This window comes from Branchiostoma floridae, chromosome 13, assembly GCF_000003815.2.
Source record: "Branchiostoma floridae strain S238N-H82 chromosome 13, Bfl_VNyyK, whole genome shotgun sequence".
Classification (NCBI taxonomy): Eukaryota; Metazoa; Chordata; class Leptocardii; order Amphioxiformes; family Branchiostomatidae; genus Branchiostoma; species Branchiostoma floridae.
Genome location: NC_049991.1, coordinates 523,598 through 546,506, shown reverse-complemented (window position 1 = coordinate 546,506; position 22,909 = coordinate 523,598). Strand labels below are relative to the sequence as shown.

The 22,909-nt window shown below is 38.9% G+C and overlaps 2 protein-coding genes across 3 annotated transcripts in view; one reads left to right on the top strand and one right to left on the bottom strand.

The window, feature by feature from the left end:
- Positions 1-2,407: 2,407 nt before the first annotated feature.
- Positions 2,408-13,508, bottom strand: LOC118428682 (metallophosphoesterase 1 homolog). 2 transcript variants are annotated; one of them, XM_035838813.1, is made up of 9 exons: positions 13,390-13,508; positions 9,602-9,717; positions 8,601-8,790; positions 7,749-7,970; positions 7,478-7,615; positions 6,519-6,653; positions 6,296-6,346; positions 5,197-5,359; positions 2,408-4,284 (listed from the first exon to the last, which is right to left on the bottom strand). In XM_035838813.1, exons 2-9 carry the CDS (start codon positions 9,715-9,717, stop codon positions 4,130-4,132), a joined length of 1,170 nt encoding a protein of 389 aa, XP_035694706.1. In that variant the 5' UTR covers positions 13,390-13,508; the 3' UTR covers positions 2,408-4,129. The 2 variants fall into 2 exon arrangements, with proteins under 2 accessions (XP_035694706.1, XP_035694707.1); XM_035838814.1 differs by lacking the exon at positions 9,602-9,717 and having other exon boundaries at positions 13,390-13,479.
- A 153-nt stretch (positions 13,509-13,661) lies between these two features.
- Positions 13,662-22,909, top strand: part of LOC118428683 (ras-related C3 botulinum toxin substrate 1) — a 12,730-nt gene continuing 3,482 nt past the window's right edge. Inside the window, exons 1-5 of the mRNA XM_035838815.1 lie at positions 13,662-13,833; positions 16,266-16,455; positions 17,397-17,459; positions 18,776-18,935; positions 20,410-22,883. Coding sequence (XP_035694708.1) covers positions 13,799-13,833; positions 16,266-16,455; positions 17,397-17,459; positions 18,776-18,935; positions 20,410-20,540 — 579 coding nt within the window. The 5' untranslated portion in view covers positions 13,662-13,798 and the 3' untranslated portion in view covers positions 20,541-22,883. The remainder of the gene's footprint in view (positions 13,834-16,265; positions 16,456-17,396; positions 17,460-18,775; positions 18,936-20,409; positions 22,884-22,909) is intronic.

Sequence of the window (22,909 nt, the reverse complement as noted above, 5' to 3'; positions counted from 1 at the left end):
AAGTGACATAGTGTTGGCCCCCTACCAACTAGGTTTGGGATAGCAGGGGCATTTTTGTCAAAAACTTCTGAAGACGATAACTCAAGAAGGGAACAATGGATTTTCATGATTTTTGGTATGTAGGTACCTTAGACAATGTTGTACAAGATAAGATATTAATTATGCAAAATAGGAGTAAATTTGCATAATTAATGAGAATATTCTATCATAGCAGTTTTTTCAATGTATCTCTTGTCCCGGACATGATATAGTCTTGACATTTGGGTGGTAGATAGCTTGCAGTGTCATGACAAAGCGGGGCAGATTTCAGCCCCCTAACATATAATTTTGGAACTGCAGGGGCGTTTTTGTCAAGACATTCCAAAGAGGATAACTGCAGAAAGGATTGACGGATTGGCATCATTTTAGGGGTGCAGGTAGCTTAGGCAAAGGTGTTCATAATGATATACATGTTATGCAAATGAGGACCTTATTTGCATAATTAGTGAGGAAATTGTATAATACCATTATTAGCAATAACTGGACTTCAATAAATGTAACACTTATTAATTATGATAGATGGAATATAAGCAGATACCAAATATGGTAATGAGGAACTTATTTGCATAATTTATGCATAATCTATGTAAAAATTGCAAAGCCGCTTTATGTCTAATGATTGGAATTTTATACTTGTGACATGTGTACGTTAGTCAATGATGAACAACACCACGCATAAATTATGTTAATGTGTTAGTCAATTGCATGAAATTTACAAAAGCTCTAAATTTTCATGGAGGTATGAGGTCGCCGAACTCTAGTTTCAGTAGCGTTTGTCTGTCTGTCTGTCTGTCTGTCAACAAGATAACTCAAGAACGGCTGGGTGGATTGGTTTCATACTTGGAGTGTTGGTAGTGTGTGATGAAAGCTGGAAATGATTAGATTTAGGGCCCCCTAGCGGTTTCTCCTTGGTACTGCAGCGCAACTTTCGGTTTTGCTATCTCGGTGTTCTGAACATGCTATGGTCACGATTTTTGAGTGTTAGATAGCTATTATGCTCAGAAAGAAGTGACATAAGTTTGGGACCCCTTAGCGGCTAGTTTTGGGATGGCAGGGGCATTTTTGTCAAAAACTTCTGAACAGGATATCTCAAGAAGGGAACAAGGGATTTTCATGATTTTTGGTATGCAGGTACCTTAGACAATGTTGTACAAGATAAGGAACTGATTATGCAAAATAGGAATACATTTGCATAATTAACGAGAATATTCTATCATGGCAGTTTTTTCAATGTATCTCTTGTTCCAGACATGCTATGGTCTTGACATTTAGGTGATAGATAGCTTTTAGCGTCATGACAAAGTGGGGCAAGTTTCATCCCCCAAACATTTAATTGTGGAACTGCAGGGGCGCTTTTGTCAATACACTCTAAAGAGGATAACTGCAGAAAGGAACGACAGATTGCCTTCATTTTAGGCATGCAGGTAGCTTAGGCAAAGATGTTCATAACTATATAGATGTTATGCAATGAGGGCTTAATTTGCATAATTAAGGAGGAAATTGTATGATTCCATTGTTTTCAATAAGTGGACTTCAATAAATGCTACATGTTAATTATGATAGATGGAACATAAGCAGATACCAAATAAGCTAATGAGGAACTGATTTGCATAATATATGCGAAAATTGCAAAGCCGCTTAATGTTTAATGATGGGAATTTTATACTTGTGACATGTGTATGTGTATGATGAACATCACCATGCATAAATCATGAAAAAAGTCATTTGCATAAATTTAAAAAAGCTCTAAATATTTCATGGAGGCATGAGGTCGCCGAACTCTAGTTTCTTATTAATTATGATTATGATTATATGTGACAAGCTTTAAAGTCCTATCATGGAATGCAATGGATTTATAAACTTTCCTCATTGATTATGCATGTTAGCTGTCGATTTGCATAATTAGTATCTCATTATGCAGGTCTTCACTTAGGCTATCTACATACCAAAAATCATGACGATCCGTCAACACGTTCATTTTCTCATTAATTATGCAAATGAGGTCATTTGCATTGATCGCGATCGGTCCTAGGACAATCTGTGATTCTACTACTAGTACATGTGTAGTACAGATTGCAATTGGAATCTGTCCTAGGACAAACTCTGATCCAAACTCAACTAGATGTACTAGGTGACTTGTTCTACAAGTTCATTCTCAGTAATTTTTATTAGTTGCAGCAGGCAATTCACAATTTTGTAGAGACAATGACAGTGGGGATCTATGCAAAATAACCTGGGGAAAACTTGAATTTATTGGTGCAAAACTTGAATTTATTGGTGCATATCTTATTTCAGTTTTTTTTCAATTTTACCTTTCAGTCCCACAGATTTGTATTTTACTGTTAAAGTAGTCTAATATATAAACAAATCATTGTTTATTTATGTTTACTTGCATTCATCACCAACTTCCCAAGAGAGCAAAATTACAAAACCGTGTCAAGTTAGGGAATACTGTCTGCAGAGCACAAAATTGTAAGGTACATTCACGAAAATGTCTCACAGCGTTTGCTGATTATAACATGGAATATGAAGGGCTCATGAACAGTATGGATGTATTCCTCATACAAGTATGTACATTAAACAAATGTTTAAACTTTAAGTCATCAGATCTTTAGCACTCTCTGGCAACTAGAGTTGTAGTGCCATGAGTTTGAGCACGCGAAAAGCGTGTCATGTTGCCATACACACCTGTGAGACGATTTGTTCTAATATGTAGTATAATGATTATTGTAATCACGTAGAGAGAGTCAATTTCTTATTACCATGTACACAATTGTGTTTATTGCCTTTTGTTCTAACATTTTTGAAACTTTTAAAACAATCTGAGATAAGTAACTGCTTGAACAGTTTCTAACCTTTGTTTGACTTTCTCAATATGTCCAACCATATTTCAACATTTTCCAAACATTTCTAACATGAAATAAATTATTGGTAGTAGGTTCTAAACTGTTCCAACATAGATTCACCATTTTGGTCTAACATGTGCTAATATGATGCAACATTTTGTAACTAAGTCAGTGGGTTGGGAGGGGTGCAATGCAAACATCCCCAAGTACAGGGAATTATGTCTGTCTGCCATGCATAGATGGCTTATCACAAAAAAGCCACAAATGTCCAGCTAAAATCTTAAAATATATGAAGCAGAAAGTGGAGCCCAGATATCACCTACTGCTATGAGGCAATATCGGGTAACAATTTCCAAAATGATGCGAATGGTCAGAACATGTTCTGTCAGTGTATAAAAACAGATGTTTGTAATGTTACTTTCATGTTTTCAACATATAACATGTTATAGATACAGGGCTCAAAACACTTTTTTCCTCATACCAGCACTGGTGCAGGTAACATTGAAAATTACCTGCACCAGACAAATTTTACCTGCACCACTCTGAATTTAGGAAGTATGAGTCATACTAAGATGCTACATTGTACATTTTCTTTTATACTTTACAGGTGGTAATCTTAATAAAATAAATAAATATACAATCAAGCTGGTAACAAAACATATACACCAACATATGACATTTATATATAAACCCCAGTACATGGACCAGTGCAGGTTAGGTGCAGGTAGACACCAGAAATACCTGCACAGCTCCAATTTTACCTGCACTAACCTGCATATGCAGGTAGTATTTCGACCGCTGAGATACATTCAAAGTCATGTTCAAACTTTATCTAACTCTTGTGACTAAAATATTCTTCTATCTAAAATAGTTCAAACTTATGCAAATATCTTTCAAAAACCCTCTTGGTGACTTGGAATGGACTGAAATCGTTCTAATACTGTGGATCAGTTGGATAACTTTTGCTTTTACATGATTATATATGCATGATGTTGACAAAGACAGGACTGAATAGACCAATCGACAGATGATGGAAACATGGCTTATGTAGGGGGGGGGAGTGACATATTACTGTGCAAAAGTACATAACGATCCACTGATCCGATCGTGAGATACAACTGTGAACAGCCAACTCGGATATCATTTAAAAAATCTCCCGTCAGGAGGTGACCCTCCTTTCCCAGAGAAAATAACTAGATTATAGTCTTTAAACAGATATTAACATTCAGCTTCAGGTACTGGTGTCATAATCCTGTCATGTGATGTCGTTTGGATGGGAGGCAGACTTGCTGGATGAGCCAGGTGAGGACCACCATGATCAGGTAGACCACGTACACGCCAAGGTTCACGTATCGCCGTGGCAGCCACACTACGGAGGAACTCATCTCACCGGCTTGGTCTGTAGTTACAACACATTATTAGGAAATAGAGCATTACTGATGGTCATATGTAGCTGGACTACCAGACCATTTCTTTTACATTTTAGTTGGAGTAACTGGTGTGAGAAAAAATGCTCGGGGTATACAAAACATTCTTGCAAAACCTTCGTCAATATTTTCATCAGGATGAAGAAAGTTCTTTATTTACAACCACGTTTTTCAAGAGCGGAGGTTTTGGTGACCATCAGTTATGTTCACCACGACTAGACTGACTGGTTTACTTTAAGCTACAGTATAAAGCGAAGCAGTCATCTCTGCCATATTGTTATACACTCAAAATTGCTCTTAACTACAAACGTTTCAGTAGTCCTTCTGTCAACATCGTCAGGGTAATGATATCACGACGTACTTCATGTTTCTGGTGAGAGGAATCCCGGTCCAAAGTAATAAGACGCACCTAACATGTAGATGTACATGTAACTGACCAGTCATGAACCTGGGTGATGAGGGTGAGCCAAGCTTAGCCATGTCTGAGAACACATTCTTCTTGCAGAAGCGCCACCTAGCAGTGAGTTGTAGCTAAGCAGATCAGGACTACTGAACTGTTGGCTGGTGTTTGAAAACTCCAATATCCATTAATCTACCTGATGAAGCTCTTAAAATATTGTATTATTGAGGCCTTTTCTGACCCTCAGGATTATGAAACAGTGGAATATATTATAACGTTACCACTGCTGTAGAACTATTACACCATGTAAGGCCATATCGATTTGATTATATGGATTACATCCTCTGGTAGCCCTAAAATTGTTGCGAGTGTGCGAAAGGGAAAGTTTGGCAAAACAAGTTGTTTTCATTAATTATTCAGTTATCATTTGATTAATCATTAAGTCATCAATGATGAAATCTATCCATACCACTGTGTAACTCACCTATAGTGACCACTATGTACCCAATTTCAGCTGTTCCCATCCTGTAGCTGCAGGTGGGCACCTGAATCTCCTGTGTGACCAGCTGCTTCCTGCCCAGGTCAGCTGAGTAAGGCAGTCCAGCACTTTTCATTATTCTGGTAATGTCGAAAGCTGTCCTCTCATACTGCAAAACAGAAATACTCCATCACTAAAGTTATCATGGTAATCTAAAAATTGAGAGTATGTGGGTGAAACAGTCATCACTGTTGTGGCAATAAAATGGTTTGTGGGTGTCATGAATTTTCTTTAAGGTCTCATTGATGAGTTTTTTATTCCAATAGACTTCTATGTTATGATACATGTTTTACACCGTCGAGTTCATAATGAAGCTACAGCAGATTTTCCTTCTATGTTGAGCACATTTACTCTATATAATGGGGAAAAATTGCCAATGACAAGAATCCATACGTTTTTTTGTTTATAGCAATTACAAACTACAGTTAATAAACAATCTGCGTACCTACGACCAACATGTAGCACACAGCCTCCAAACTTTACCTGCTAATTTCTTCAGTTACAAACAAGCTTTCACCAATCTAACTTTTGAGATCAGTTCAGCTGGATAAAAGGAAATTTCTCACCGCTCAGATCTCTTTTAGAGTACACACTCAGAGTAATACATCAATGAGACCTTGCGTGTCCAGCGCTACGTCCTGTTATTGTATCTATATCTATATAAACTGTGTCTAGATTGGGTCTAAGTCACTCAAGTACTCAGAATACAGAAAAACCTTGATAACCAAGCATTCAAACCTGGTTGTGTACAAGAATTCTCATATATCCTATATCCTACTAACCTGATGAAATTACTTAAGGAGATAACCTGAAAATGGAACTGGATACAAAGTGTAGTCGATCATAATACCACTACCTCCGGTGCTCTGATGTACAGTATATCAGACACAAACTGTGCCGAGGTTTAACGCAGAGTTCTGTGAGAACCTCTCACCTTTGACACAAATTTCACGGACAGCCTTGGTGCCAGGATCTACTTTGCATGATGTTCTACTGACAAAACAAACACATTTTGCAAGCAACATTATGGAAATAAAGTCCTTACCTTGTGAAAATGTGCAGAAAAAGCATATTGTGGCATAAAGCTCCCAAGGATCTGAAGAACAATTCAAGAGCTTAGTAAACTGTAAATTCAATTCTTACAGGACTTCATTTGCTATAACGTTAACGGCCCAATCTTAAAATGTTTCACAAATTAGAAAATACTAACATTTGTTGACAAGAAATGATGTTTTCCAATGTGCCATACGTAATGACTTTGAACTCACCTTAGCAGCAGTCTGTAGTCGAGCGGCATTTAGAGTGACATGTGACAAGAGCACCCTGACAGGTGCAGACAGCTGGGACACCAGCTGGGTCTGGGGAACTGCAGGTACTTCCTGGTATGGAGTAACCAGATTCACCTGCCAGGTGGTAAAATACAAAGATATAAGAAATTGGAATTTGGGGGAAACATTGTCTGTTGCAACATTCTTCAGTTTGGGGCCTATAAGGACATATATCCAGCTTACAATTACTATTTATTGATTATTAGGCCACACCAATCGAATTTGTTGCTTCTCGGATTTCCCGGCCCTTTTTTTCCGATTTGGAAAAAAATTTAGTCCCAAGAAAAATCATATAGGTTTTACTATTGCAGACCTTAAAAAAAGCCATTCCAGGGGCACATACTGCTGATAAACCAATCAGATAGCTTCTTTATAGTCACATGATCAGAACACTGGTCTTATTGATGTAGTATTTTTAAATATCAATCCAAGATACATTTAGATTGAAATACTGGTATTTTGTTGTTTTTCTTCTTCTTCTCCTTCTTCGACTGCCAGATCTTCAAAATTAATGGATTCAACTTTTTCATTTTGGGGCCAAATGAGCTGAAATTTGGCATGGAGGTACGTAGAGATAGCAAATACCCAAGAATTTTTTCACTTTTATCTAATTGGTCCCTAAAAATTACTTTATAGATAGTTGTTTTGGTCATTTTAGGCCAAAAACTATATTTTGCCCCGCGCTAGCACTAGGAATGGAAAATGGGCCACATAGACCAGCCCATTTTGCATAGATAGGGGTGTTACAGAAGAGCCCGTCCATTCTTGCATTTGGGGAAGGGGGACTGTCTATAAAAATCTACTTTACTTTGACCCATCATTGTGCAGCATGGTCATAGATTACATGCACAAGTGTGAACAGGACTGAGAATATGAAAACAAAAGGAACACAGAATTACCTTGATGAAGTCCACATTCTTGACTCGCACCACCTCATTTAGCGGTGCAAAATTCTTCTCAAATCTCAGCATCTTCTCCTGTGTGATCACATCGGCACCCTCACCTCCGATGTCATTGTCCCCAGCAAGGAGAATCAGCTACAACAGACATACAGCTAGTCAGCACTCCATCAGGAGAGAAAAGACGTAAGAAGAAGAAGTTAGGAGAAACATGACAAAAAACAATATTTATTTCAATCCATGTATGGATTGAAATATAAATAGACCATACCTTTGTCTCTGTTGGGACGTGAAATATTTGGTAGAATCTCTGGACATAGTCGGAGTATTCCTCATCAGAGGCAACACTCCCTTCATCTTCTAAGTCTCCCAGGAAGATGACAGCATCAGGCTGGACCATGTCCAACAGTAGATGGAAGGTCTTACTGAGGTACCGATCAGAGTCCAACCTGGTGATCCAACCCACAAACCCTCCAACTTCATACTGGTAACCCTGACAACACAAACAACATCATCAGAGATGGTAGGCTCACATGTAGGTCTAAAACCCACACAGACCCACAGACATGCTTGAAGTCACATTGAAGCACGCTTAATCGTGAACCATCTCCAGGAAGTACTTACCATGTGACCGGTTTTCCGAAAACCTAAATAATGATAATAATATATAATATATAATAACTGTTCTTAGTTATAGAAAAATAAACAGTCATCCATAATCAAATCAGTCTACGTGGTTGTATAATTCCTCCCATTGTCTTCTAAAACCTAAAAATGCCTTGATACAATGAAACTAACTTGAAATGCACCCATTATATATGAGGAACCAATGTCAATCACTCATTCCACTACTGGCAACATGCAGATGCCTGTGTTTGCAGGTGGAAACTAGAAATGTTTTGGTTGCACCTAGCTGAGCAGAATGTTTCCCATGAATGTCTCCTTTCAAATGAACACCTTTCAAATGAACACTTCTGTGCCCCTATTGTTCTCAGGCTAGCACATTCAACAATATCCCCAGCATTTCCACACTTTCAAGCTTTGTACTGAAATCAATAGAACCCCAGTAGTTTATTGATGAAATGGAATATTGCATTACCCTTGACCAGCTGACTCTATTCACCTGAATTTGTGGATCCCCTGCAATGATAAGTCGCACTATCTGGTCATCTTCCCTGAACTGTGAGAAACCAGGAGGGAGTTTCCAGCTGGTCTTATTGATGTAGTACACCAGGACCTCATTGTACAGCACCACCAGGACTCCCACCAACAGTGCAGTTTTGCGGAATGTCAGTAGGTGGCCACACCGCAGCCTGACCATACAAAACAAAGAGCGATGCTATCAACATGTAGAACAAGACTTGAGCCAATTGTAAAGTATCTTATCCTTAGAAACGCCACAAAATGAATGTATACAATTATGACTAATGCTAGTTAAAGCAAGAAGCTTTAATTTGAATAAAGCTCCTTGGTTAATGGTTGTGCAGTGTAAAGTCAACAACTATTACCTGGATACATTTACCTAATAGATACTAGTATGTTCCACAACCTGTGATACCTTCACCAAGCAATTTTGTCTTAATATTATGTAAATGATATACAAAGAAGTGGCTAATAGCATTTTCATGCAAACTTATTAAGTCATCATCTGTAACAGCACTAGTGATAGAACATTTTTCACCACAAATTTAGTTTGTCCAAAATGCACATGTCACAGGGTGTTGTGGTCAATGCGGAGTTCCCAGTTCTTTTTTACAATGTCGAGAGCAACGGGCGCAGTGGCAGTCCGGGGTCCGTGGGTGTGAACAGAAAGCTGACGGATGACTTTGTTGGATGTCATTGTCGGACGACCAAAAATTTTGTGCTATTCTCTATCTGCATATACGTGACGTCACAGCAGCAGTGGATTTTTCATTCCTTGACAAAGACTACTGCTGATCAGGCAAAAATTTGGGTACGGTAAGTCCAATTTTGGTGTTGGAAATTACACTTCAACTTGTTCCAGAATTCTCATAACCATCAATGCTAACACAGTGCAATAAGAATCGTGAAAATGTGCAAAAATGTGCGGGGAAAATTATCATCCTTTTCTCATAATTTTACAAATGGAATAACGTAACGCACCCTTTGAGAGAGTCCCCTTCCGAGGGTGAAAAACGGTCATCTCGCTGTAATGGCACTGGGCTGTTGGGAACATGTGCATGTAGATGCCGACGCTTTGTAACAGGTGTGTCGTCCATCTACATTTGAGATTGTTTGAGCATTAGGGATTGTTTGAGCATTAGGGGTGGATACCAGTTCTGCTTATATTAATCTGGTCCAGGCTTAGGTCCAGAGGTTTTATGTTCAGATCTGAATATGAACCTGGGCCTGATTCTACCGAGTTGACATGTTTGGTTTTATTAGAGAAAGGAATCGATCTTGATTAAACATTTGAGTCCCACAGATTTGTCTGTGACTAAGTGCCTGAATCAGGGGTGCATTCTTTAATTGGGGCGCATAGCTCAGTCGATAAAATACGGTACATGCATACTGACTACAGCCAGGACATCTTTTGCATGCAAACAAATATCATTCAATAATATCCAACAACTTCATTTGAACTTTTCTCCTCCCACACCTGTTAAGTGTTGAACCACGGCTCAACACGTCTGTCGTAAACATTATATCAAGCTGACTTTCCAGATTGGTGTTAACATGCTCAGCCATACGCTTTCAAATCACATGTAGTGATGATGATCTCCCCAAAAATACAACATGTTCTAAAAGATACATCAATTTTATGGTACACAATTTACAATTAAAGAAGGTTTTCATGTGTATCTCCACACTGCTTTATGCTGAATTCAGAAAAATACCCTACGCACTACACTAAAATCGATGAAGGCAATCATGCAAGATTTGGTTGCCTTGCTACATATAAAATGAAAATATGGTTGATGTTTATGACTACAGCCAGGACTCTATTCAAAATCAAAATAGGCTGTCTACGTCCTACGGAAAAGAACATGCACATCATCTTGTAATTGACAGTCTTAAATCAGATCAATTTGTCTCATTGAGCCACTGTGTCACAAGTTTTAAATACAAGTGTAACTCAAACTTCAAGCACTGTTCAGACATAATGACAAATCAATCAATCAATCGTTCACTTGCATCATGAGTTGATGCGTGGTGGCTACAGACAGTTCGGACATATCTGCTCGTCAATTTCTTACTTGTTACTGTGTGAATGCACTAAACACAGCGGCCTGACCAACGATATCACAGTGTACAAAATACTTCTCTGAGTCAGGTTGCACAGTGTGCAACCTGGGGCTAAAAGTTACGGGTTGCACAACTGAATTTCAAGTTGCACCACCTACAATTTACTAATTTCTGAAGAAAAAAAAGTACATGAACATACATAAATACATCTCCTTTTACTATCATATTACAATCAAACCTGCCCAAGACGACCACCCGGGGGACCGGAAAAAAACGGTCGATTTGGACAGGTGGTCGCTGAGAAGAGTATCGACTCAAAACATGCCCGATGTAAAGTATAAATGGTTTCCATTGTGCTTAATGGCATAAAGCAAGCACACTGCACGCACGCAAAGAAGCGAGGTCTTTAATCTCAAATACAACAGGCACACTGTTGACACACTGTAAACTGTAAATTTAACCCCCAAATCCGACGAAAACTGGCCGATTTCGGCACAAAATTGTGCTAGTTATCATCAAAAATCGATGAAAACCTCAATTTTGAAAATGATGCGGTCGTTATGGGTCCCAATTTGGGCCGGTCGCGGTCGCGTTGGCCAGGTGGTCGTTGAGAAAAGGTCGTTTAATGCTTACGTCAATGGGAAAATAAATCGGGACCGAGAAAAAGTGGTCGAAATGGCCAGGTGGTCGCTGAGAAGAGGTGGTCGCTCGGGCAGGTTTGACTGTACTTATAAGCATGTCTGTTTCAAGTAAATTGAAACTCAAAATGCTCAAAATCTAAGTTGTGCCCTGTGCAACCTGAGTTCAGAAGTAAGTTGCACAAAGCAAAATGTGGTTGCAATGTGCAAGTGGTATTTTGTACACTGTTATCATATAAAAAATGATAGCGCTAGCGGGCCGGGTCAATATCATTGACAACACGGTTAATCTTTGTAGTGTTTTATTCTCAAAAAAAATTTTTTTTTAAATACACGTATAGTAGGTGGAACATTCAACAACATTTACCAGCGTTGTCGTCGAAATGTGTAACTTGTAAAACCTGCAGCTGGGCTCTGGAGATTGTGCCGCACTAGCGTGACTAAGTACCCAGACCGATCTGCTAGACTGGTTAGAATCAAAAGCAACTAAACTCGGACAAGTTTTACGTGGCGATATGACGATAAACCACGGCAAGATGTTGCAAATATTATAAAATTTACCGTGTCGAGGCGCGCCGTGTTGTTGATGTTATTGACCCGGCCCGGCCCACCAGCGATTTAATATTATGCCGCGCGGGGCTTGCGGCGGTTTGCTGGTGGAATTTTTAGGCATAGATATAAATTCTAAGCTCATAAACTACAAAATGTTGGATTTATATATGCAGGGAACACATATGCACACATCATACTTGGCTTTTGTGACACAGTTTTCTTGTTTTTGGTTTATTTTGTGGACACAAGCTTGATAATAAACTGAGTGTGTCAATAGCCTACAGGCTACAGCCTCGCTCTTTGTACAAAACAAATTATTTACCGTCATTGGCAAACCCATAACAGTGGGGTTCAAGTACCGCCTACCATCCTTGCCAGACTAGTTTTAACATTTCGCTGTGGCTATTGACACACTCAGTGTGCCAATAGCCAAACAGGCTATTGACACACCGAGATGCCAGTCAGCCAATCAGAGCTTGTAACATGCCTTTCCGGCAATATTTTACACAAGCAATAGTTGATTAGACGTTGTTCGGAAGATTAGACATTGGAATCTTTGAATCTTGGAATGAACGGACGTATTGAAGTTATGCCCTGCATTTGGATACCTGTTAATACAACCTTCGTTGTGTATGTTTGACGTAGCGTAGTGGATAGAGTGTTGGACCCGGGAATTCGTGACAGCAGCTCCGACCCGGTTCGAGTCCGCGCCAGAGTTTTTGTAATTTTTTTTTTTCAATTTTTCTTGTCCCTTTTTAAACATCCATTTGATATAAGAATATTTTATATATAAACAACTTTTAAAGTTTCTGTTAACGTCATAAACCAAAAATAACACTGACCACAAAACATGTCATAATTTTCGGCCGTGTGGTTCCGGCGCTATCGGCAGCGACTCGGAAGAATATTTCTTTGACATTAAAAATAATGGAGGTAAAACAACAACTATAACTTCGCTTCCTTAGTGATATAAGTTTTGAGGCCGCAAATTCTCCAATACGGCAGGAATTCGTCGGTAAACACAGCTGAAAACGTGTTCCGAACCGATCCAACATGGCTGCCATGATCACATGCGGTGACAGTAAAACTAGCACCAAGAGACCACGTCTAGCGAAATAATAGACGTTAAACGAGGACAACAACAACAACAACAACAGCACCCTATATGATAGCAGATTCCGATGTTTAAAATTGTGCCGTAAACACGTGAAAAAGATCGTATTTTGGGTTGATAATGGACACAGGATGCCATTTGTATTTTTCAGAGTGTTGATTGTCAAATATAATCGTAAGATTTCCTCATTTTAGTGGTTTCTAGCACTGGGTGTGTCAATAGCCTAAACAGGCTATCGCCACACTGAGTGTGCCAATAGCCTAAACAGGCTATCGACACACTCAGTGTGTCCCTCAGCACTGGTATTCTGGTGAACCTTGTCTCGGTACCTGTTTTCCAGTGCTTTTAACTGAATAAGCTTATGCACAATGTTGACCACTTACTAGTAGTACCGTTAGTACCTGCGTAATTTGTTGCCCATCCAACACGGCGCCCACACTTTCCCTTTGAAAAAACTCTGTGGTGAGACCAAAAAGCTGATGTCATTTACAGGATATTGGAAGCGTCTACTCAACATCAGGGGGCTTACACAATAAAACTCGATTAGAACTGTTACAGCGACACATAAACGAGTTAATCGTTATACCATTAAGTGATAAGTTGAATTAAAATGGATTATAATGCCCTGTTGTTGTCTATATTTTGCAAAAGTAATAAGTTTTCGAATGTGTTGAACTTGGTACGGTCTGGGTGTGTCGGGTCAACTCTGACCGCCATATTGATCATCATCATCAAACCTGTCTGTTTCTGCCCGGGGTTTGGACTTTTCCTCCTGTTGAAGAAAACAGAGTTTTCTCTAAAACAAGGACAATGCAGGCCATCAAATGTGTTGTTGTCGGCGACGGGTAAGTTAATAGAGTCATTTGTTAGTATGGAATTTTCCTGGAATGGAAAATGGGGCCCCGGTACAAAAGAGGAAATGCGTCCAACTTGTGTATGCAGGCTTGACAAATTTATTTTATTCGACAGAATTTTGCTAGACTAGAGTAACGGATTCCGTTTTACCCTGATAATCTATAGATCGAGCAGTTAATGTCTTGAGGGTTAGGGTCAGTGTGTGATGTAGGTGATGCAGCATATTCTTTCTGATCGCTACCAGGAAATTATTCTAACTTGTTGGACAACCTGAAGCTCCGGAAGGAACTCAAGGAAATTTTCCAGCTGTGGCCAATTCTACGTGATGTACTTCCGCCCAAAATGGTGGCCTTCCGTTCCCAGTTAGCCATGGAAAATGTCAAATGGGGAATGATTGAAACGGTGGTGTTTCTTAAGAAACCAAAATACCGTACCAGTCTGGTTGTATTGACTTGATTAGTAGTAACCAAATACTGTAGCTTAGTGCAAATTGTAACATGGCCTGTAGACAGTAGGTCTGTTTCTCAACTAATGAAATACATGTGGCTTTACTGGTTTGTGATTGGAATATTTGCAATGAGAACATGCAACTGGTGAAAATGATGAATCTTCAAAAGAATCCGCAGTTGTTCAGTATTCAAATCGAAAAACCTGACGTCCTATCTGGTCATTTTGTCCTCGTCATGGGGTCAAAGACACATTACCACACAAATTACCACACATTACCAGGTGAAACATCACGGAAGTCAAATAATATGTGTGCATATGTGTTCCCTACATATTTAAACCAAACATTTGAGTTTATGAGCTTAAAAATTATATTTGTGCATAAGAATTCTGCTAGCAAACCACCGCTGCCCGTATGGCATGATAGTGTTGGCGGGTCTGGTCAATGATTCAATCAACAACACGGTTTATCTTTGTAGTGTTTGAATTAAATTTTTGTGTGTTTTTATTTCTGAATACCCTTATACAGGTATTTGGAATATTCAACAACATTTACCAGCATCGTCATCGTGTTGCATGTTGCAACTTGTAAACACTGGTCCCTGGAGATTCTGCCACACAAGCGTGACTAACAGCCTACCCAGACCTACTTGCTAGAAATTTGAATCAAAAGCAACTAAATCTGGACGGGAACAGGTTTTCTGCGCGTGAAAAATTTGCGCATGCTCGTGAACAATTTGCGCATGACAAAACATGACAGATTCAGGAAACATGTTACAAAATGTGCATTGAAGACTTTTAAGGCAGAAAAATTTGATTATTACCTCAATTTTTGGGTTGAAAAATTTCTGATTTTTAGGTCCCTCGGGAAGAGGTTAATTTACATACCATGGACATTACAAATACAATATTACTCAAATTTGTCAGAGATACAAGGAAAAGTTAGTAGTATAAGGTTGTGAATTATAACAACTTGCGGCTTTTCTATAAGATCTATAAGCTTCATTCAACCTTTTCTCAAGCAGATTGTTTCATGCGCAAATAGCAAACTTTTTTAAGCGTGAAAATTTAACATGTAACTCAAATTACTTGAAAATCACTTAAATAGTGACAGATATTGTTAACTCTACAGGGTAGCGACTGTTCGTTCTGAACTGATTTTGGTCATTGGACCTATGTGACTGCGCCCTTACTATGAAAATAAAAGACCAAAACAGCCTTTTGGATCATTCTGACCCTATGAAGTTCATGACCAGATAGAAAATATGGTGATATGGCTAGTACAAATGATAATCAATGGAGAGACTTTTTTACTGTTCCGAAATTTGTATTTTCCCCGAACTATCATAGAGTGGAATTTCTTATCATCAAGCACAATATGGGTCATCTTCCCTGGATAGTTTTAAAGAACTCTTGCAGATAGATGTGCAAAAGTCAGGTGTGACGGGTCGTTCAGTGTTACTGTAATATAACCAGCTGATACCGCGCCGCGTGCCTGTGAAGCTGGTGTGTTACGCTGAAGTGCGCTTATACAAGCTATATACCTGTAGATACAGAATGAGATACAGATACTTATAGATGCTGAGTTGTAATTGTTATCGTATACGTGTGTTCCACAAAGTCAGTCTTATGCGTTTTGGGGACTTGTAAGATGTGTACGTTACATGACTGTCAAGGATCTTAGTAACATTTGGATGCTACATACTGTAAATGAATTTTAGTTTGTGGTGATTTAGTTGCGCTGTAAGGAGAAAATTGAGTGTTCACAGGGGTTTGCCATAGCACTGTCCTATGGCCACATACTGCATAGGAATAAACAGTGCCTTTATGAACAGCCAATTGGAAACCACCTAATAGTAACTTGGCAAGGGTGCTACAGAGGGCCCAAACAGTCGCCTCCAACCATACATCGTCATACTGTTCAATGTATAGTAAGTAATGGTATGAAGAAAACATCTTTCACCGTTCCCTCCAGCGCTGTGGGTAAAACATGCCTGCTGATCAGCTACACGACCAACGCCTTTCCGGGCGAGTACATTCCTACCGTGTTTGACAACTACTCGGCAAACGTGATGGTGGACGGCAAGCCCATCAACCTGGGACTGTGGGATACCGCCGGGCAAGAGGACTACGACAGGTTACGCCCACTGTCCTATCCTCAGACTGTGAGTTACTCTTTCATTTCATTTGTTTCCTCACAGTAGATGTGACATTGGCACATGTTGATTCCTTCATGCAGATTCTTTTGATAGATTTAATGGGAAAAGGGAGAAAGTTGAATTGTGAGTTAGTACAGTCCTATGACCTTTAAACCCAGCAGATGTGAAGTAACCTGCTGTGATACTGTGGATGTTGCAAAGTGTTAATCAGTCCTCTCTTAGATGATTATTTGTAGCAGTAAGTAACTTCCCTGGTAAAAATCTTTCAACAATGATATAGGACCTGAATTGAAGTGTAAGATTATAAATGTGTGCTTAAACTTACATTTCAATGATTTAAGTCAGCACGATATAAATAATGTGGCCAACATGCTCTCCTCTTCCTCTTAGTAGAATATAGCTAGTAACAAGTAAATTGACCTATTGGAGACGAAGAACTGAAACCTATCTTATTGTGTGGTAACAGTTGTAGGGGGTGAATTATGGTTGGTTTGCTTTCTAAAATTTTATTAGGTGTACAAAATGCTTGCTGTTGTGAAAGTAGTGCAGTAGGGTACTATTTTGCTTGCCAATGGCAGGCGTTGTGTTGTCAATAACACCAAATGGGGATTGGGATCACAAAATTTCAAGCTACATAGAGCCCTGATGCAATATATGAAATATAAATTCATATATTTTTTATTGTTACTTTTTGACATGAAACCATATTGTTGAGCCATTCGTTTTACATGTTTGTAACTTAAGTCTAAGAAAGGGACTCCTCATATACAATAAGTGTATTGAAGATGTCCCGTCGTAGTAGAAGATAGATAGTAATAGCAAGTAAAAAATGTTGGGTTTGTACAAGATGGCTATGAATGGTATGATCTTGTAATTGTGTGTAAATAGCGCCATCTAGTGTCTGTTGAACATATTACTTGTCTGAGTTTGTTGCCATTGTGTTCCAGGATGTTTTCCTGATCTGTTTCTCCCTCATCAGCCCTGCATCCTTTGAGAATGTCCGTGCCAAGGTAAGCCATGTTAAAGGAACAAATAATGCGAATTTGCAGCAAAACACAAGAATTACAGAGAAAAATATGAACAGCATGCAATTTCCCATGCTGAAAAAATTCAGACTAAATTCAGGCTACTCTTATATCACCTATCCCTTAGTCTACTATTTTTTACCATTGGTGCACCACAGAAAATCTGTTGATTGGCGCACCATAGAAGATCTGGCAAACAGCTTTTCCCCACCCTTCTCGTTTTCGGTTTATTACATTGTTTCACTTTGTGTCATGCCTGTCCATACTCTGATATCATCCAGTGGCGGCAACACCCACATGCCGTAGTCTATACTTTGTTTGTAATGTTAGTGTAAAGCTTTATGTCTTTTCTTGTCTGAATTTGCTAATAAGAGCTGTAAAACCTGCCCGGTGCTTCAGATTCATGGGAGCTCTGCCATGTTGGTTTGAAAATTAGCTGCTTTGAACAGGAGCTAGACTCTTATTGTGTTACATTACGAAGATATGCTGTAAATTGTCTAGATGTGCTTTTGCAGGTTTGGAACCAATGCAGTAAGTGCAGGGCTCAAAATACTGGGTGCATGTGCACCCAGGTGCACCCAAAATTAGAGCTGTGCACACAATTATTTTCTGTGGGTGCACAGGGTTCACCCAAATATTTTCTAAGGTTTATGTATGTAAAGATATCAAAGTATACTAGTTTACATCATATTCTTGACATCTAAGTTTTAGAAAGATAATAAAAATGTCTGTCATAGTACTTGTTTAAGAATTTGATAGCTCGTAAGTTGTAACTAAGTTTTATTATTAGGTTATTACTTGAATTTAAGTGGTGCACCCCAAATTTTTAGGTGCAACCAATTTTTTAAGCTGGGTGCACCGGTGCACCTAATCCCAAAAATGAATTTCGAGCCCTGAAGTGTATGAATAAGATAAGAAGCAGTATGTGTAGTCTCTATAGCTGACTGGAATTCCAAACATTCCTTTGGACCAGCATTCCTGTACAATTCCTAGAATTTTTGCAGACTGAACACCATAATATACCATTTGGCTCTCCCTTGAGGTGTCGCCATAAAATGAAGTTTGAGCCCTGGTTATGGTTACGCTATGATTCATGTAACTGTCGTTACAGCATGTACCCTGTGCATATCTTAGATACGTTATAGCATGCTGACATACGCTTTACTGTGTGTTTTATTCTCTGTGTACAATAGTGACATATTTTTGATGACCTGTACTTATGCCACTTATTGGACTACGACAAAGGCTGTCATTATTTCATTCAGATATGATCATCCATTGATTCCTCATGACTTTTCCAGTGGTACCCTGAGGTCTCCCACCACTGTCCCAACACACCCATCATCCTGGTGGGGACCAAGCTGGACCTGCGCGACGACAAGGAGACCATTGAGAAGCTTCGGGAGAAGAAGCTGGCTCCCATCACCTACCCACAGGGCCTGTCTATGTGCAAGGAGATCAGTAAGTAACTGGGACAACTTCTTCAAGATTGTTCCAAAATGCTTACCTAGGTGCACATGTTGTTTGTTTGGGCGTCGTCGTCAAAAGGCAACTCAAAGCACGCAGATTTTACAGAGATTTCATTGCAGTTATTGTCAATAATCAAGGTTGATACATCCTTGAAAATGATGCGGACGTTTTCGGCAATATTTCTGTCGCCAAAACACAAGCCAATCTTACCAGGATTTCCAGCAAGTTATCATTAAAAATCAATGTCGAATTGCCGAAAAATAGCGAATAGTGTGCAAAAATCCCCGGGAAATATAGACAGGAAAGCCTAAACTTTCAATATTTAGAGGGTCCCAGGTGGGCAAAGTCCAAAGTTTGAAGAAAAATGATAAATGTACCGTCCAAAGTAGGCACGTACAGCTACTGGAATTTGAGACCCATAGTTAATTTGAGAGAAGAGAGGCAGTGAAATTTTGTCAATGCGAGGTTTGCCTATTTTTTTGTTTTCAAATCGGGAGAATTGGGGTGGCAAAATCTGAGAAACAACAAATCAGATGGTGTGGCCCACCTGAACAAACTAAGACACTATTGGTCAACATATTTCAGACCAAAGATGACAGTTTTGCAGGTGAAAAGTAAAAAAATGAATACTTTTTGCTTTGGGATTTGTCATGTGTAGATCTTCATACAAAGATGAAAATGTACCACTTAGTCTAACAAAGACATTTAGCTACATCTGTAAGGGAAATAAGACACAAATAGTTGGTTTCACTTGTTTACATTTGCATGAAGTAGCCTCTACCAGGCTCCGCGGATCGGTGGTCTAATGATAGAAAGTAGACAAATAGAGTCAATAGCACACTAGGGGAGGAAATAAGGCCCAATCTAGACACAATTTTTCCCGACATCTGCGGAGATGTCGGGAGGGATCTAGACCGTAAGGGGCAGGATTGGATTGCAGTCATAACACATGGCTCGATTTTCAAAATGGTGTCAGACTGTGACTGTCAGCATTTCTGCTCATGACATTTCTTATTATGTTCTCTCTAGATTCTCTCTGTATCTTACTAGCGTGATTTTAAACATGAGAATATCAGGAATGACGACACTGACCAGCTTTGTCATATACATGCGCGCGGAAGTTGTCGGGGACCCCTGCTAAGCTAACGGACGAATACTACGCACCTTTCGGGGGAAATTTTGACGACATCTTGACGGCGATATCTGCAGTTCCATCTAGACGCTGAAAAAAGCTGTCGGCGACAAGCTATCAGCTTTCAGATATCTCTGTGTAGATTGTGCCAAACTGGCTGACTCCCCAAGCATACTGTTGAGTCTATTTGTCCAATTTCTACTATTACACTGCCAATTGGTAGAGCCTGGTAGAGGCTTTATGTAGGTCCAAGTTCTGTTCTTGCACCTGAAAATGTTTGAGTACATATACATGTATAACCCTAGTTGACCCATTTCTATCCGTGTCTTCTAGGTGCTGTGAAGTATCTGGAATGCTCTGCTCTGACCCAGAAAGGACTGAAGACAGTTTTTGACGAAGCCATCCGTGCTGTGCTGTGTCCACCCAAGGTCCCCAGGAAAAAGAAAAAGTGCAGAATCTTGTAAACTACTACACCTGGCTGTAGAGAAGCATGTGTGGTTGGAGTTTTTCTGTGCTGTGATTTTAAGTGATAGCCAGTAGGATATCCTTAAGGAATTTTCAAAATCCCAAGAGCCAAATTGAAATGATAGTACTAGTTTTGCATGTTTGTTTCTTACAATTTTCCCAAGTTGTGTTTGTCAGTCACACTCAGTAATGTAGCAACTAAAACAGAATCTAAGCATTCAAAACAGTAGACAGAAAATGGAGAATCCTCCAGGTTGTCACTTGGCACAGCACTGTAGAAAATGGGCAAAAGGCATAGTGCTCAACATTTCACCCTCAACTCAAAAGTGATGAACATGGTACATGTTTTTTTTTCCTAGTATACCAATGAAGACTGTATGCAAAATGTTCAGTTCACAATTCATATAAAAATGCAATTAGAAGTGTCCCCCTTACATATATCTGTTCTGATCAACATGTTTTATATGGACTGCTGTATCATTTAAAAGATGGGTGAGTACATGTACATGCCTGGAAATTTGTATGGTAAAGTTTGAGAGGTGAATGTTGGCACAGAATATTTCTAGACATTGTGCCACTTTTTTGGCTCATTGCACATCTCTAACTTGCTTTTCAAGAAGGTTGACCCCAATTCAAAGCAACAACAAATAAAAACATCTGGGAATTTTGGCTCATCAAAGCATTTTTAAGAAAAGCAGTAAAAATGTCAGTGTGTTGGTCCCATCTGCAAATCAGAAAGCTTTTTCTCTCTTAATTACAATTTAGAAAAGTTAAGCAATGGGAAGGTGGTATTGGCTATGCTATGGTTGTTAGTTTATCAATATATATATATATATATGCTAATTGTTGAAAAGTCTGATTGTCAGAAGTCTGATTGTAGAGAGTTGTTGGCTTTGTGAGATTTAAAATGATAGTTATCTGAAAACATACATTGAGAGTTGCAGAGTGGCTGGATCATGGATTGTTTTCACCAGATCACAGCCTCAGATCTTCCTGCATGCAGATCAGACCTGACATGGATCGCATGATGGCTGTAGCGTATGTAGAAGACTTAAGTAGTAAACTTTAGACCATGAGATTTCTCAGAACATGCATCACTGAAAATATGTGACTTTTAATCACAAGCAAAACTGATCTTAGAATGGCCATTTATTCAGGTTATACTTCAGGTCATATGTTTATAATACCCAGTTTTGTGCAAGATTTGAAATAACTTAAAATCAGTCTTTAAGTTTAAAATGTGCATTTATGTTCAGAGTCCTCATTTAAAATTTCTTTACGGTTTGTGTGTATTTTTCAACGTCTAGCAGAACCCATTCCCACAGCAGTAGTACCAAGTGAATAGTGCAGTGTTGAATACAGTCCATGTGTGTGGAACCTAGGATGCATCAGAGGGCTTGGTTATATTGCTGTACTGTTGTCATGCGAGGAACATTGAATGATTAAAGCTTTGGATCAACTATACTTTAAAATTCAATATAGAGTAGTGTTTAAATGTGAAAGGCTGATAATGTCCCTAGTGTTAGAAAATGAGTCAACCCATAGTTACTATGTTCCACGGTCCACAGGTCCATGGTGATAGTCCAAATAAGACCAACTTTTTGGCAATCCCTCAGGGGCAGAGGCATTTTTAGAAATACCACACAAGGGAAAATTCATTCTTGTGCTTGTAAATAAAAAATAGCTGATCTGATCTGTAGATGTAGTGATACTGCACTTAAGATGAATTGGTTACATTGAAAGTGATGTAAAAAGATATAGGAGTAAATACCATTAAGTCTTACATGTGACGAGTGACATTTTTTGTGTACTGGTAATAATCTTTTCACAAAAAGTGGAAAGGGAAAATTTTGGCCTTACCCTTTTTTTACCAGGAGTGTGGTCATTGTATGTCACAAGACCCTACTGGTTACATTTGTCTAATTCCATTTTGTTCCAACATCATGGTGTAGACCATTACATAGTGCTACTGGAAGAATAATCAGACATCTAATTGACATCATGTTAAGAATGAATGTAATATGTGTGCATTTTGCAACATTTCATTACAAGGAAAATGAGACTGATGTATAGAAGAGGTGCAAGTTACATTTGTACAAGTAGCCCTGAAGTATACTGATTCTAACATGCTGAAATCATTTTAAATCATTTACGTGTAGCAAATCAAAAGCATTGTACCTACTAGAGACAATACTTATATAATAGCCAGCACTGTTGCATTTCTTGTCCTCTAGAAATAAGTTCAACTTGTTTGCAAGTGCATTGGGGAAAATGATATGGTCAACATTGCCTTACAATGGTTGATGCACTCATTGCAGCAAACAGAAACATCCATCTTTAAAGTTTTTTTTATAGTAGAAATTTGGAA